This window comes from Mus pahari, chromosome 15 (assembly GCF_900095145.1).
Source record: "Mus pahari chromosome 15, PAHARI_EIJ_v1.1, whole genome shotgun sequence".
Classification (NCBI taxonomy): Eukaryota; Metazoa; Chordata; class Mammalia; order Rodentia; family Muridae; genus Mus; species Mus pahari.
Genome location: NC_034604.1, coordinates 20,277,578 through 20,292,105, shown reverse-complemented (window position 1 = coordinate 20,292,105; position 14,528 = coordinate 20,277,578). Strand labels below are relative to the sequence as shown.

Sequence of the window (14,528 nt, the reverse complement as noted above, 5' to 3'; positions counted from 1 at the left end):
AAAAAAAAAAAAAAAAAAAAAAAAAAAAAACTGCTATTGTTATTCTGATAGACACTGTGTATGTCAAACTGCTTTCTAAATATTCATGCCCATAGATTAATGATAGTCTCAAGCTTTAGTCAGAAAATCTTTTGTTTAGTCAGAAAATCTTTTGCAGTGGGCAGCAATCACTGCAGAGATGCATGACTTGTCAAAGTGCCGAGGATAGGCGCTTGCTCGGTGCTCAGTCACAAGTGGGACATTAATATCACCCTTCCAGGTCTCAGGACACATCATGAGAACAGAAGGAATGTAAGAGCCAGAGAAAGCATGTTGTAGGCTCCTGCCTTCTAGGCACTGTGGCCATTGCTCCCTTGAACTCATGGCATATGTGACGCCCAGCGTAAGAGCTGAACAAGACTGGGTCTATGGCCATTCCATCACGGAGTAGGATAATACGCCATAGGATGGCTCTTAGAATGGCACGTAAGGACCTGGCCATCCCTGAAGACCTATATACAGTCGGTGGTTGATGGGGAAAGGAGAGATGTTTTTTTCAGTGAAGTAGCCACTGTAAGTTGCCCATGGTCCTATAAATAAGCTCTCAACCCTAGTGAAACTCCTTGACTCACACCCCAGCCCCAAAAGACAGGAAAGTTGAAGAAACTAGTTGAGAAGGAGGGAATCTGGAAAAGTGGGGTGGGGACAGGAGATCCTGGGGGTGAATATGATCAGGATACATTATATATACTTTGATGAAAATGTCATAATGAAACTCATTACTATGTATAAAAAAATACATATTAAAAATCTTTTTAAAAAACATACACTAAGAAAAAAGCTCCAGTCACAAGAAGCTGAATGCTGTATGTTCATTTATATGAAATGCAACTTCATATAATAAAATTCATGTTTCATTGAGCCCATTAGAGAGAGTGAAAGTGGTGAGTTAGCAGGCTTTAACTGTGAATGGTTGGGGCATCTCATGGAGAAATAAGAATGTCTAACTGACTTATAGTGATGGTTGATATACATGCAAGCAAAACACCCATGCACTTAAAATAATAAAACAATTAAAATCATTTTTACATGGCTGAATTGCACAAATGTATTAGGTAAATGTTATAATGTGTCCATTGTAACTCAATAAAACTGTTAAATAAGAAAACCACTCTGCTAATTTATAAAACAACATGGGACCTAGAAAGAGGATTGGGGGCAAGAAGTCAGGGGCAGCTGCAGCACTCTCTCTGCAAACTCCCCTTAGGTGGCCAGGAACTCTGTCCATTAGCTCCTCCCACCACCAGACAGAGCCACACCCCCACTGAATTAGCCCTCTGCTGGCTGCCTTGTCATTCCCACCACCTCTGCTGGCTCTGTCTCCTGAGAAACACACTGCCGCCCTCCTGTGAGCATCAAAGTGGGGGAGCAGTGTGAACAGCCCCTGCCACCTGCTTGCAATGCTGAAGGCTCGCCCAATCTCACCTCTCCTTTTATTGACTTTGAGAAAAATCTTCCCCTTCTTTGTGTTCCCCAAGTGTCATGTTCTCCCTCAAAACTGTTTAGACAGGAGCCCCGTGGTGATTTGAATAGTAAATGTCCTTCTTAGTCTCATGTCTTTCAAACTTGGTTCCTAAGCTGGCAGGCGGGCGCTGCTTGGGAGGGTCGAAGAACTGTCCGGAGGTAAATTTTTGCTGGAGGAAGCGAGTCAATGGGGTCCGGAGGTTTCACAGCCCTGTCCCTTCATTCACTCTCCACTTCCTGACTGTACCTGGGAGATGAGCTGACACCTTCGGCTCCTACTGCCCAAGCCCTCCCTTCCATGATAAACTGTAACCCTTTGAACCGTCAGCCAAAACAAACCATGCCTCTATTAAAGTTGCTTTTGGTCCAGTGTTCGGTCAAACCACATTGGTATCTGGAAAGGCCTGGACTACTGGGGCAGGCACCGTCATTCCCAGAGGAGAGTCGCGCTCTCTGATGTAGGTTTGCCCTGTTCGCTTTCTATTCTCCTTCCCTCACATCAAAGGGTCACACCGGATGCCTGGCCACGGCAGCTACCACGCACTCCTTTCACATCTTTTTTAAAGACGTATTTATTATTATATCTAAGTACACCGTAGCTGTCTTCAGATGCACCCGAAGAGGGCGTCAGATCTCGATACGGATGGTTGTGAGCCACCACATGGTTGCTGGGATTTGAACTCGGGACCTTTGGAAGAGCAGTCGGTGCTCTTAACCGCTGAGCCATCTCTCCAGCCCTCGGATCGATTTTTAAGCCTGTGTTTTTCGAAGCACCTAGAACTCGAAGCTGCCAGTCATCTCTCAGGATAGCTGCTTTCCCACACTTCGGGCTTTTGTCAAGGTTACAGAAGGAGAATTTCCAGTCTCTGCAAATCATAGGTGAACATCAAGATAAAATCCCTCCCTGGCACCTTCTCTGAGGACTTCCTCAGAACTGAAGATCTCCTGACTGCCCCGAGTACAGACGTAAGCCCCTGTGCATATCTGTAGCAAAACAGGACTGTCGTGAACAGGAGCATCTCGGGGTGGGAGGACTTGGCCTTAGGCTCTGCTCCCCTAGATCCGGAACGTTTAAAGTGTGCAGCATTAGGTTAGCTGTTTGCCCTTTCTGGACCTCCATTGGCTCGCCTGTAAATCAAGATGCTGTGAGGCTTTTCCTGGGAAGACATAGAAACATTGAAGACGGCCTCAAGGCCAGAGAAGAGACTCCATCCAAGGCCAGCTAGGTGAATTAATGAATGTCTTTAGATAACACATGAGTGTGGGTCACTTAAAGGTAGCTACACCGTAAGAAGTCTCCGGGACAAGTTACAGGCAACTTCACCAACTACAGAACTGTCCCAAACCAGTCAGTTGTTTTTCTCTCATGTAAACTGTGAGGGAGAGTGACCTTTGGGGAATTTGAGAGTGCTACTGAGTCTCATCAGCCTCCCACACAGGACCATCAGTGGGCCTCGTCCTGTGAGGGACACATGCAGGTGACCTCAAGTGCTCTGACTCAAGATGGAGGCCATGTCCAACATGGAGGAAACAGCTTTACTACGTAAGTTAATAACATAATCTATGGCCCTTAGAATGCCATACAGATGGGTGGCAATAATACACACCACACATATAAGCAGCACCTAATACATGACAAGTGCCCAGTCATTGGCACGTGTATATTGATCAACTGGTCATTATTAGCATTATAAAGCTCATCACATCTCTCGCTAGTAAGGTTCCTGACTCCCTCTTCTGACTCATCTTCTGAGAATACTATGCCACTGCTGCTAAATGCCCTGGATGAGTGTCTGTCTGTCTGTCCTAGAATAATGGCCACTGCTACATCACCTACAGCGCCTCAGTGGGCCTGCCCTATTCGGGTGATGGCCTTCTGTCCTTCTCTCCGCTCTGTGGTCCTAGATACTGGACTTTGCCCTTAAAACCTCCTGCAGGGTAGCTGGCCTCTACCTTCTCCTGCTGTCCCAGTGAATTCCGGCTCATCATCCAACATCGGCTCCCCTCCCAGCTCCCTAACATACGCATTGCCAACCCTCCTGCTTTCCTGTAGATGCCCATGATGTCAGCCACCTTTGCACTCAGCCTTTTTTTATAGAGCCGCTAAGCACATTTAGTTGAAGATCATTTGACTAAGGTCTTGTCTTTCAGGTCTGGACTGAAGTCTCCTGCAAGAAAGGAGCTATGTCTTCTTCTAATGTTATAACACTACAACCCACACACCATAGTGACTTTGTGGGATGTAGAGAGTGAATGGATGAATGTTCCTCATGATCCCCTACCGTCTGCACTGCACAGTGTCTTAGCGCCACCAAACACAACACTTTCAAACTTATTTTCCCTTCCTGTCACCAACCCATTCTGGAAGTGGCCTGTGTGTCCCTGAGCCGGGACACGTGTGTATAATACATGATGACCCAGGGTGCTTGCCTGACCCTCCATCTGGTCTGACTCTGCCCCGTGTGTTCCCCAGGTTCTCCATGAATCCAACAGGATAAACATACGTTAATGGATTAATCAGAAATCAGTGTATGTAATGTTCCTTACCATAGACATTTTCCATGAGATCCTTAGTGAAGTTTGTGAGCTGGCTCTGGGGGAATAAGGTGGCTCCTGCGTGGTCAAGGTAGACAGTTCCTAAACAAAACAAACAAACAAACAAACAAAATCACAGATAAAGCTGTAGGTCATTCTCCACTAGTTTCCCATCATTTTATGTAAATCTGACTAGTGTGAGCACACTGGGGTCCATCCTTTTGTCTCTGTTTGTGTTTGTGTGTGTGTGTGTGTGTGTGTGTGTGTGTGTGTGTGTGTGTGTGTGTGTGTTTGAGGCAAGAGGCAAGATCCCACGTATCCCATGCTGGCCTCGAATTCTTTATGTAGTCAAGGATGACTTTGAATGTTTGATCCTTCTGCCTCCGCTTACCCAGAACTGGGACTCCAGATGTGCAGCACCACACTCACCTGTCTCAACACCTTTCAACACAGCTGGGATCCCTGAACCTCTTCCTATGTGTTTCTTAATATAAGACAAGAGCTCCGAGGAGCCTACTTGATAACCAGCTCTCTTACCAGCCTGGAAAGACATCCCACACAAGAAGTGCCCAGCAGAGCTTTGTGACAAATAATGAGACAGCAGTCTCAAGCTCCTTGACACCCCGTTCTGGAAGCTGTGAGCTTCCCAGAAAGGTGGCTCCTGACGTCTCTTCCTCACACTGTCCCACTGTCCTCAAGTCTAGACTCACCAGTAGGGTTTCAAAGAAGTTAAAGGGTAAACGTCTTCCTTGCAACCTTGCCTCTGAAGATAAAAGACAAACTCAGACAAACTGGAGGTGCTATGATTTGCCTATCAGATTGGCAGAGATAGAAAGAGTAGCGCTTCCCTGTGGGGCAAGGGTGTAGGCAGCAGGCCAGCCGCACAAGGCTGACAGGAGGGTGAATCAATGCAGCTTCACGGAATAACATCTGGGCAACATCAGTCACACCTTAAATAAAGTCGCTTTGCCTCAACAATTCCTTCTGCAGGTGCAGCTCATAAACACCTAGGATTTTGCAAAATGACTTGTGTGTGAAATATACAACGTTATAAAATCACAAGACTGAAAAGGAACGTCCATTAGCATCTACTTCAGGTAAGCTCGGCTCACTTCGGTTTCTTTTTAAAGTCCTGTTTCTTGTGAGGACGACTTCAAGAATGCTGACCCCAGACAGGAGCAGACAAGAGATGCAGCCAGAGCTCAGCTGGTAAAGGACTTGCCGTGTAAGTATGGGAAGCTGATTTTCATCTCTAGAACCTGAGCTCACCGCCCCACCACTGGGGAAGCAGAAGCAGGGGGATCCTTGGTCTGACCTCATGTTCTAATCTGCCAGTGACAGTGTGATGAGAGGCCCCTTCAAGTAAACAAGCAAATGGTGCTAAAGAACCACAGGCTGCCTTAGCTTCTAACAATGTTCACCAATACACACACACACACACACACACACACAAAATGAGCTCACATAAAGCAAATTCTGGGATACCATCTCAAATTCATAAAATATGAAAAGATCTATTTGTTTTTTAATTCATTTAACATTTTTTGTGTGTCATGCAGGGTATCTTTTTATTTATTTTATAATAATTTCATTGTGATATAACCCACATACCAAAAAAGTCCAACCTCTGTAAGTGTACAACTTAGTGGCTGCTGTGTGCTCGCTAATTCTGGAACATTTTCATTCACCTCCCCTGAAAAATCACCATTATTAGTCACATATCTCCACACCCTCAAGTAATTACAGGGTCTGGAAGTGAGAAACATTACAGTTCGCCTTCACATGAAACATATACACATATGCACACACAATGAGCTGCTAGAAACACACTGGTGATAGCCACTGTCCAGGGGTGGCAGTGGTAGCTGTAGTTGGAACACAGGGGAGGTTTCTTGGCCATTTTTTCTATCTTATTTGTCATCTTTTGAATCTGATGCCATTAAAATATATCGCCTGGGCTGGTGAGATGGCTCAGCGGGTAAGAGCACACAACTGCTCTTCCAAAGGTGCAGAGTTCAAATCCCAGTAACCACATGGTGGCTCACAACCATCCTTAACAAGATCTGACTCCCTCTTCTGGAGTGTCTGAAGACAGCTACAGTGTACTTGCATATGATAAATAAATAAATCTTAAAAAAAAAAAGATTAAAAAAATATATATCACCTAATCTTCCCCAGTGTTTTTAAAGTTCTTTCTTGGACAATAATGTGCCAGATGGTCCTATACCCACAAGTATGTGGTCAGTACAAATTGAATTCAGATGAGAGAGACAGACAGAGAGAAAGAGAGAGAGACAGAGACAGAGAGAAAACACAGAGTTTGGAGAGTGTGGGAAGGGTGAATGAAGTTGAGTTGAGTCTGGAAGAATCTGGGGGCAAAATGGAGAATGAATATAACTAAAATACATTACATAAAATTCTCAAAGAATTAAAAACATAATTTTTTGAAACCAATTCCTTTACTGTAGATTGTGAAATAAATGTTCAGCAAACTAAAAGAAAGGCGTTGTTCATCCGATAGTCAAAGCACTAAGGTGTTTGCATGAGAGCGGGACTCGTTGGTTAAGAGCATTGACTTCTCTTCAATCCCCAGCACCCACACAGTGGCTTAAAACTCCAGGCCCAGAGAATCTAATGCCCTCTGCTGGACTCCACAGGCACCAGGCATGCGTGGGACACATGGACACATACACCACCCTAAATACCCATATCCATAAAATATGATTTTAAATACAATTTTTAAATGATGTTTGGGTCAAGAACCAAAGCATGGTGACACTCAGGCTCTGAGGAGTACTGTGCCCAGAACCTTCCAAGGGGCTAAAAAGCCATGGTGACACCCAGGCTCTGGGGAGCACTGTTGCCCAGAACCTTCCAAGGGGCTAAAATGCCAATCAGGAAGACCTTGCTTTGTGTGGCTTTACTTCAACAGTGAATCTTGCAAAAGAAGGCAACTGAGTTAGGTGACGCAGAGATCTGGTCGTAAGAGGCCAACAGTTCAGATCCAAGTCAACGGGCCAAATGAATCTTGCCCCCCCTCACACATTCTGGGGTCCTGTCCTGACATCTGCAAGTGGGGTGACATTAGTAGGTATTTGACAGTACCCAGATGGATGCCTGGAACACAGTAAACACATCAGAGTTTTCAGAGTGAAGGAAAGCAAGCAGCAGATCCAAAAAGCCAGCTGTACTTGGTCTTCAAAGAAGAGAATTCCAACAACTTTTATTTTCTTTGACATACTTAGCTGTCTCCTGAGCTGTCTGGTTCTAATTAATTAACATTCAGAGACAGAGATGGAGGAGAAATAGAGAAGAGGTAGAGGGAAAGGGGAAAAGAGGGAGAGGGGAGGAGAGAGAGGGAAGGAGGGAAGGGAAGATGGTACAAGAGAGGGGGGAATAGGGAGAGATGTGGAGAGAGCAGGAACTCATCTGGGCCCTGCCCCTGTAACTGTCAGTCAGCACCTGACTCTGGACTGCGCAGGCCACAGTAGGATGCTCAGTACATTCCCTTCACTTAGGCCAGGAAACCCCATCCAACTACTTAAATACAACATTCCAGCTCCTACAGCTTAAGGAGCCACGTTTAAGCAGGTACATTTTCGACCCTGCAGAAAATCTCCAGGGGGGTAAATCGAGTGGTGGCTGAGCCATTTTGGCTTGCCGTGTTGGACAGCTCTCTAGTTTGTTTCAATGGGGAAGAATGAATATTCCCCAATATTTCGGAGGTAGGAAAAGGTACCCGTTTAATCCAGAGAAGTCTTCTTCAGGGGTGGGAAGATGTCTCAGTGGCTAGAATGCTCACTACCCAAGCTTGAGCCAGAGTCCCATCCCTAAGATGGACATTTAAAAAGCTAGGCATGGGGGTGCACCCCTGCAAGGCCACAGCTGGGGAGGTGGAGACAGCCTACACAATCAGCAAGCGCTAGGCCAGGGAGAGGCCCTGTCCCAAGAAATAAGGTAGAGAGTGACAGAGGAAGACACTGTTGTCATCCTCTTGTCTCTGTACACATGTGCCTACACAAGTGCACACACTCAACGTGTACTTCAAGCCAGGCATGGTGGAGAAAGAGGCAGATGATATCTGTGAGTTCAAGGCAAGCCTGGTCTACATAGAAAGTTCCAGGCCAGACAGGACTACACAGTAAAAATCAACTCCCTCTCTCTCTCTCTGTGTGTCTCTTTCTCTTTCTCTTTCTCTTTCTCTTTCTCTTTCTCTTTCTCTTTCTCTTTCTCTCTCTCTCTCCACAACCCCTCTGGGGGGGGGTGTCTATTTCAACCACAATACATCCAAGGAATTCACTAAATAAATAAAGGACCCATCTGGGTATAGCCTCTTGCCTGTAATCCTACCTCTTGAGAGGCTTGAAACAGGAAGCGCCTCACAAGACTTCGGCTAGCCTGGGCTACGTAATGAGTTCTAGGGCTGAGTGTAAAGTGAGATTGTCTCAAAAAAGTAAAGAAAGAAAGAACCTATAGCCCTTCACTGTGGACATGAAAGGCTTTAAAGGAAGATTGGCTGCTACAAGCTAATGTCAAGTCTGGGTGCTGTTCTCTGACAGAAAGGAGTGGAGCCAGGACGGACCTATAGAGGGTGTGAGAGATCAAGATTGGAGAGGATCTGAGATTAGGGAAGGGTGGCTGAAATCCTTATTCACTAGGCTCTGCAATTTTCTTCAAAAAGAGAGGAGGCCCGCCGCTCTCTGCACCTGTGGATATTCATATCAGACTGTGTTTGGCTGGAAATTTCCCTATGAAGGCAGGGTGGAGAGGGAGGAAGGGGGACAGCAAAGAAGCTGAAGGGCTGTCTCCAGCCAGAGAAGAATGGGGAGAAGGTAGGAAAGCTCTCTCTACAGGGACACAGGGAGGAGGCCACAGCTCCCCAGGCCCACAAAAGAAAAAATAGTTGCTATTCCAAATGAGGAAGGGCCACAGCGCTGCTGTTCTGCCACACACAACCGGGCAGAAACCCCAAGGGACCAAACAAATCCATGTACCCTGGACCGTAATCTTCCTTCTCCCGTGGGTTCTGAAGTTTAATGAGGCGCCGCTTTCCCAGTCAGATGCTTGACCTGCAGCAGTGGGCTGGGCTCTGCTACACCTGCAGTTAATCTTAGCTTAATTTCCAACTCAATCAACAGGTTCTACCTTATGATTCCAAAGGATAGGATCCAGTTCAACTAGCGGGTTCACAGGCTCGGCCTGTTCTTAAAGCTCAAATTGCAGGCTTCTCTAATTCTTCCAGTTTTCCCAGCAAGCTAGAGCTCAGACAGAGCATTGTTCTAGCCGCAGAAAAGAGAAAAATGAGGCTTGGTGCCAGGCGAGCTTGGGGCACACCTGTAAGCCCAGAGTGGCAGAAGCCTGAGTAAAGAAGATCGAGGTAAGCCTCGACTGAATATTGAGTTCGAGGCCAACCTGGACTACAAGGAACCCTGTTTAAAATGTCAATAGTAATAAAAATAATGTTTCCAAAAGACTATGGACAGAGAGGACATCCCTATGGAGAAAGAGGCGTGGCCACGCGAGATATGTCAGCTGATTGATCGCAATCTCTGGATTCTCTGTCTCAGAGCCGCTTTTTCAAACTGCCTGCAGTAGCTTCCTGTGCACCCCTGGCCCCGTGTGAGGCATCCGAGAAATAACTCTGCTCAATAAATTGTGTGGCTACGGTGGCGTCTTTAGGGTCGGGTATTCTCCCGGCAATAGAGGAGGGCAAAGAGAACCTAAGTTCTATTTGCCGTGTGTGGAAAGGCCTAAAGAGAGGTCAGGCTGGTCTCACACCACGGAACAGCCTATGTAACAATTATAGCAAGAAGTCTTGCTACTGCGGATAGGACAGTGGGGATCCTGCGCAGGAGCTGGGACACCGAGCAGACGCTCACAGTCCCTCCCAAACTTTCGATTCCCGAGGAGTCCATCTCTGCTTGACCTTTTAGCTAAGATCAAGTGCAAAGTGCGTCCCAAGTGAGACAGCGCGCCCCATACCTAGGTTCCAGCCCTGTGCGTCGCCGCGTCAGTCCCTCACCTGCCAGGCGGCCAAACTCCTGGTCCCGCAGCTCGCTCATGCTGCGCAAGCCGTAGCCGTGGTCCAGGCGCGGTGTGCTGGCTTCCAGATGGCGCTGGAAGGCCGGGGGCTCAGGGCCCCGCTCTGCCGCCCCGCAGGCCATGGATCGCGCCTGAAGTCTGCGGGATCCAGACCGTCCAGCCCGGGAAGTGAACAAGGCAGGCGATTTCGCCAGGGCTGAACCCCGGGTGACTCGGGTCCCCACCCAGGGGCGGCGCCTTGCGGGCCGGCCTCCTCGCATCTCGCTGACTCACGGAGAGCTTTCACTTCAGTACGGCCTTTGCCCACCTGCGACAGGACCCGGTCGCGCACTCTGCAGTCATCGCCACAGCCAGCACTGATCAAGGGACACCCAAGACACCTGGGCGCGAGTCCTGAAATATCTAGGTGCTAGTAAGGCAGGTGGCAGGAAAAACGTGCCTTTTTCACTAAGCATAAGTGACTCTGAGTCCTACTGGCCCAGAACCTGGGATCCTCGCCCCCTGCGCTCCACTTGGACTGCTGTGGTCGCCTGCACTCCCCGTTTCAAAGGAAGCCACTGGGCTGCTTGATAAACTCCCAGCGATTGTGCAATCTCGGAGCCAGGACGCTCTGGTGTGACCTCCTGCACCCCGAGGCTCAGAACACAGGTTCTCTCAGCACTGCTGTCAAGTGCCACCTAAATCTGAGACAACGGGGATGGGGAGGCGGTTGGTTGCACAATCCCTGGCGGCATAGGAAGACGTGATAAAGTGAACTAAGGCGAGGTGTGTGTGTGTGTGGGGGGGTGAGTAACCAAATTTGGAGGGCACCACTGTCTTCAGGAATTGCATGTACTTGGAAAGAGGCTCACATCCCTACACAAAGGTGTACCCAGACTGAGGCCCTGAAGTTTACAGCTGGGCGACCAAATGGGAGGCCACTACAACCAAGTTTGAAATCTGGGTCAAGGCCAGCTACACCCCTCCCCCACACCCTGGACAAGAGCCAAAGATACAGTGGGATAGGTGATGATGGTAGGGAAGCCTAGTGGTACAGAGGTTGGGCAAGAGTGCCCAGAACAGTGAGGTCCAGATAGTGCAAAAGGGGATTCAGGGACAAATGGGGGTCCTGAAGACCAGCTCAGGATGACTCACTTCTGTGGGATTGGGAGACAGAGTAGAAGGGGCTGGGGGGCTTGCTAGGCTCAGGCACAGAGAAACAATGTGGGCCTCTACTCGGGCTGTTTAAGTGCGGATTCCCAATCAGTGCGGGAGGGGGAGGGGAGACACAAGATACACACGGAGCTTGTGGAGGGCACCAAGGGAGCTTGGGAATGAGAGAAGAGTGACAGGGGCACCGAGGGAGTTGGTATAAAGGGGACAGTAGAGGACAGGGCCTCTGGGCCTGTGAGGCTAAGCATAACTTAGCTAACTGGTTCACCGTGACCTAGTGAGGATAGTTGTCACTGAGAAATGGAGCTGCTTTGTAAGAGCCAACTCAGATGGAGAAGTAGGGTGGAGGCCTTCCCACTCACTAGCTAGCTCCAGACGACCTTTGCCTATTGGTCTTGGATGCCGCTGGGCTGGAGGTCGAGGCCTACCCTCCTGAAGCAAATCTCCAGACAGGTTAACATGAGGTTTGGGTGGGTGTTCCCCATAAGAGCTAATTCACTCTAGCTCATGCGAGTAACTCTGTATGTCCACCGAAGAAGCGTGTACCTCCCTAAAAGAGAAGCTGCCAGTCTAGGTATTGAGGTAGTTAGGAAACCAAAAGGGTCAGTTGAGCAATGTAGCAGCCTTCTCTCCAAGCCCAGCTGTGTGCTATGGTAGAATGAACTAGACAGAAATCAAAAGGAAAAAACAAAAAACAAAAACAGGAAACTCCCTCCCCAGAGGGACTGGAGAGACCTTTCCTGTGGGTAGAAGCTGAAAGGGCAGCTTGGAACCATGAAGAGATTGGGAACAAGGGTCCATTATATTTATATTTATAATGTAATGTTCAAAATAGAACCTAAGTGTACTGGCAGAGCATAGCCAGCATGGGCACACCCAGATTTGCTCCTCCGGGGGCGCTGTTTTACCCTGGGAGTTGGATTTCCCCTCTATTTATCCAGAAGCCGCCCCTCCTCTCTTCCTTCTGTGCTAGGACATCTCATCTCTCCTTGCCTCTCATCCTGCTCTTTGCAGCTTAACTCTGCCACCAAGAAGGTAAAGGACGTTATTCTTCATAGCAACTGATAGGTAACATTTGAGGATGCTTCCTGCTGAGTTTTTGCCTAAGCAAATGATATATCCCCCTAATTCTGTAAGTGGGTGACAATGCACCCTGCTAGGTTCTGGGCGGGGGGGGGGGGGTGCATTCTTCAGCTGAGACTCAGCAGTAGAGCCCCTTTTGGTGTGAGGATGCCCTGGATTAGAACCTCAGCACAGCAGGGGAGGGAGTAGGGGGAGGGAAGGAGAGAGAAAGAGAAAGGAAACTGTCTCAAACAGCAAAGTGTCTGCGGGTGGAGGGTTAATTTCCCAGCCTCTCTTTGTACTGAATATAGCCAACAATCCTAAATTTTGGCCAAGGACATTGGGCAGAACTATGTGGGACTTCCAAGAAACACCCTTAGGAAAGCAGAGATCATGGCACAAGGCCACACAGCTGGCAGGTAGAAGACACAGGGCAAATTAAAAGCCTGGGTATCCGGATTTGAGAAATCCCCTACCCATTCTTGACTGCCTATAAAGTAACTTCTTTTGTTTGAAAAATAGTCTATCTTGTATAAAGGAAGACAATTTTGCATTTTCTTTCAGACACAATTGAAGCGAAAACCAGATTAATATTCTAATATTCTTTCCACTCACAAAGAAGAAGGGAAAGCTTGCCCACGGTGAGTAGGAGCCAGGGTAAGCCCAGCGTATCCACTGATTGCTCAAGCGTAGCTTCTGAGGTGCACCTAAGTGGCTGTCAAGAATACACAGAGCTCAGTCAAAAGAATTAGCTGGACAGTCACTGGCCACTCGGTACAGGAGCCCTTGAGAGAGCCCACAAAACTAGGCACCTCAGGAGGATGTCTTCTGCCACAGTTCCAAAGCTCTGGGCCTACCTGATTGTGGGGTTCAGAGTTCTCTAGACCTTCCAGGGCATGGCACCCATTCTTTCTCTCCCCTCCCTCCAGCCTCATGGTCATTGCCATGCAGGTTGCTTGCTTGCACTATCAGGGAGTCCCATCGGAGCCATCCACTATTTATCAGAAGGATAAGGAGTAACAAAATATATCCTTTGGAATTCATTCCATCTATGGGTTTGCCTGTTCATACTTTTTCACATGTAGAAGACTATATGGGTTTTTTTTTTAAATATGTAAGACCATTTATTTGTGTCAGAGTCCTCTGATGTGCAACATATAGACAACAGATCTATTACCCTCAGGAGCCTTGCATAGCTGAGAACTCAGATGTGCCCTGAGAGTCATCACACACATGTGTGTAAATGTCTGTGAGCACAAGTAAAGGTATATATGCAAATGTAGCTATGTAAAGGGGTGCCAGTTAACTTTATACAGACAACAAATGCTCCAACCCCCAAAACATGTCTAAAGAAGACTCCTGAGTCCACTGTGGAAAGACAGAAGCTGCAAACTAACTCACCCTGAACCATGCTGAATAAAGGTGACCTCAGTGCCCAGAACGAAGACATCTCTTTGTTTAGTGTAGTGTCCAAATATATTTTATTTAGGGATTTTTTTTTTCAAGGCATACCAATTAACACCCAGGAAAGGGGTGTGTCTATGAACTTTGTTTAAAGTTGTGGTTAAATATAATACCTGCCATCACACACACCAACTGTAGTATCCTTCTGCTTGCTCACTGTACAGTCTCCAGAGCCTTTTCACCTGTGACACTGTGCCCAGCAAACAACCCAGGTTACGTCCTCCCTCCGGGTCTGCTCCCCAGCACTGTCTTTGTGTATGTGTTCTCTGGGGAGCTAGGATAAGAGTCACATAGTATCTGTCTTTGTGGCCAGTCTGTTCCACTTCTCATGGTTCCTCAGGTTTTACCCATGTTGCTGTGTGAGAGACTGTGTCCTCTTAAAGGCTGGATATTATTCCTGTAATGTACAACAGTTCATCCAGCTACGAAACACAACGTGAAGGATGCTGTGTGCATATGGCTTCAGAGAGCTCTTTTAACATATTGGTACAGTGTTTGCTCCATCTGTTCTCTCCATTGATAAGTCAACTCCACCAATGAAATGAACCAACTCAAGCCAAGTTAAACTATATAAAGGTGGATTTGTTGGGAAGCTGCTCGTGGGTGGGTTTACTGGTCCCAAGGAGTGAGACCAGGGAAGAAGTCATCAAGGGGAGAGAGACAGAGGGGAGAGGGAAGAGAAAGAAAGAGCATACACATGCAGGGAGGGAGAAAATGCAGAGAAGGAAGGAGGTAGAAAGGGAAGGAGATAGAGAAGGGAGGAGGGAGGG

The 14,528-nt window shown here is 47.6% G+C and overlaps 1 protein-coding gene across 1 annotated transcript in view; it reads right to left on the bottom strand.

Annotated features, from left to right (window-relative positions):
• Mocos (molybdenum cofactor sulfurase) overlaps positions 1–10,560 on the bottom strand; it is a 48,570-nt gene extending 38,010 nt beyond the window's left edge. The window contains exons 1-2 of the mRNA XM_021214997.2: positions 10,061–10,560; positions 4,051–4,140 (exon numbers count right to left, since the gene is read on the bottom strand). Of these exons, the coding sequence (XP_021070656.1) occupies positions 4,051–4,140; positions 10,061–10,340 (370 nt within the window). The 5' untranslated portion in view covers positions 10,341–10,560. The remainder of the gene's footprint in view (positions 1–4,050; positions 4,141–10,060) is intronic.
• Between the last annotated feature and the right edge of the window lie 3,968 nt (positions 10,561–14,528).